This window comes from Nanorana parkeri, unplaced genomic scaffold, assembly GCF_000935625.1.
Source record: "Nanorana parkeri isolate BGI_ZX_2015 unplaced genomic scaffold, ASM93562v1 scaffold1844, whole genome shotgun sequence".
Taxonomy (NCBI): Eukaryota; Metazoa; Chordata; class Amphibia; order Anura; family Dicroglossidae; genus Nanorana; species Nanorana parkeri.
This window is the reverse complement of record NW_017308112.1, coordinates 3212-3413: the sequence shown is the minus strand read 5'-3', so window position 1 is coordinate 3413 and position 202 is coordinate 3212. Positions and strand designations below refer to the sequence as shown.

Below are 202 nucleotides of genomic sequence, written 5' to 3'. Positions count from 1 at the left end.
TCCCCCCCACCCCCACATGTATTATTGGTATACTCCCATTCTGATTTTCTCCATGATAACATTGATCTTTTCCCGCACACAGCGAAAGCGCCGGGAATCTGCGTCCAGCTCGTCGTCGGTGAAGAAGATGAAGAAGCCCTGAGGGACTCGGCGAGATGGCCAGCGAGAAAGTTTGGGCCGGCTCCAGCGTCTCTCCACCTGG

At 55.4% G+C, this 202-nt stretch overlaps 1 protein-coding gene across 1 annotated transcript in view; it reads left to right on the top strand.

The window, feature by feature from the left end:
• DMAP1 (DNA methyltransferase 1 associated protein 1) overlaps positions 1-196 on the top strand; it is a 46987-nt gene extending 46791 nt beyond the window's left edge. Inside the window, 1 exon segment of the mRNA XM_018571812.1 lies at positions 83-196. Coding sequence (XP_018427314.1) covers positions 83-142 — 60 coding nt within the window. The 3' untranslated portion in view covers positions 143-196.
• Positions 197-202: the final 6 nt, after the last annotated feature.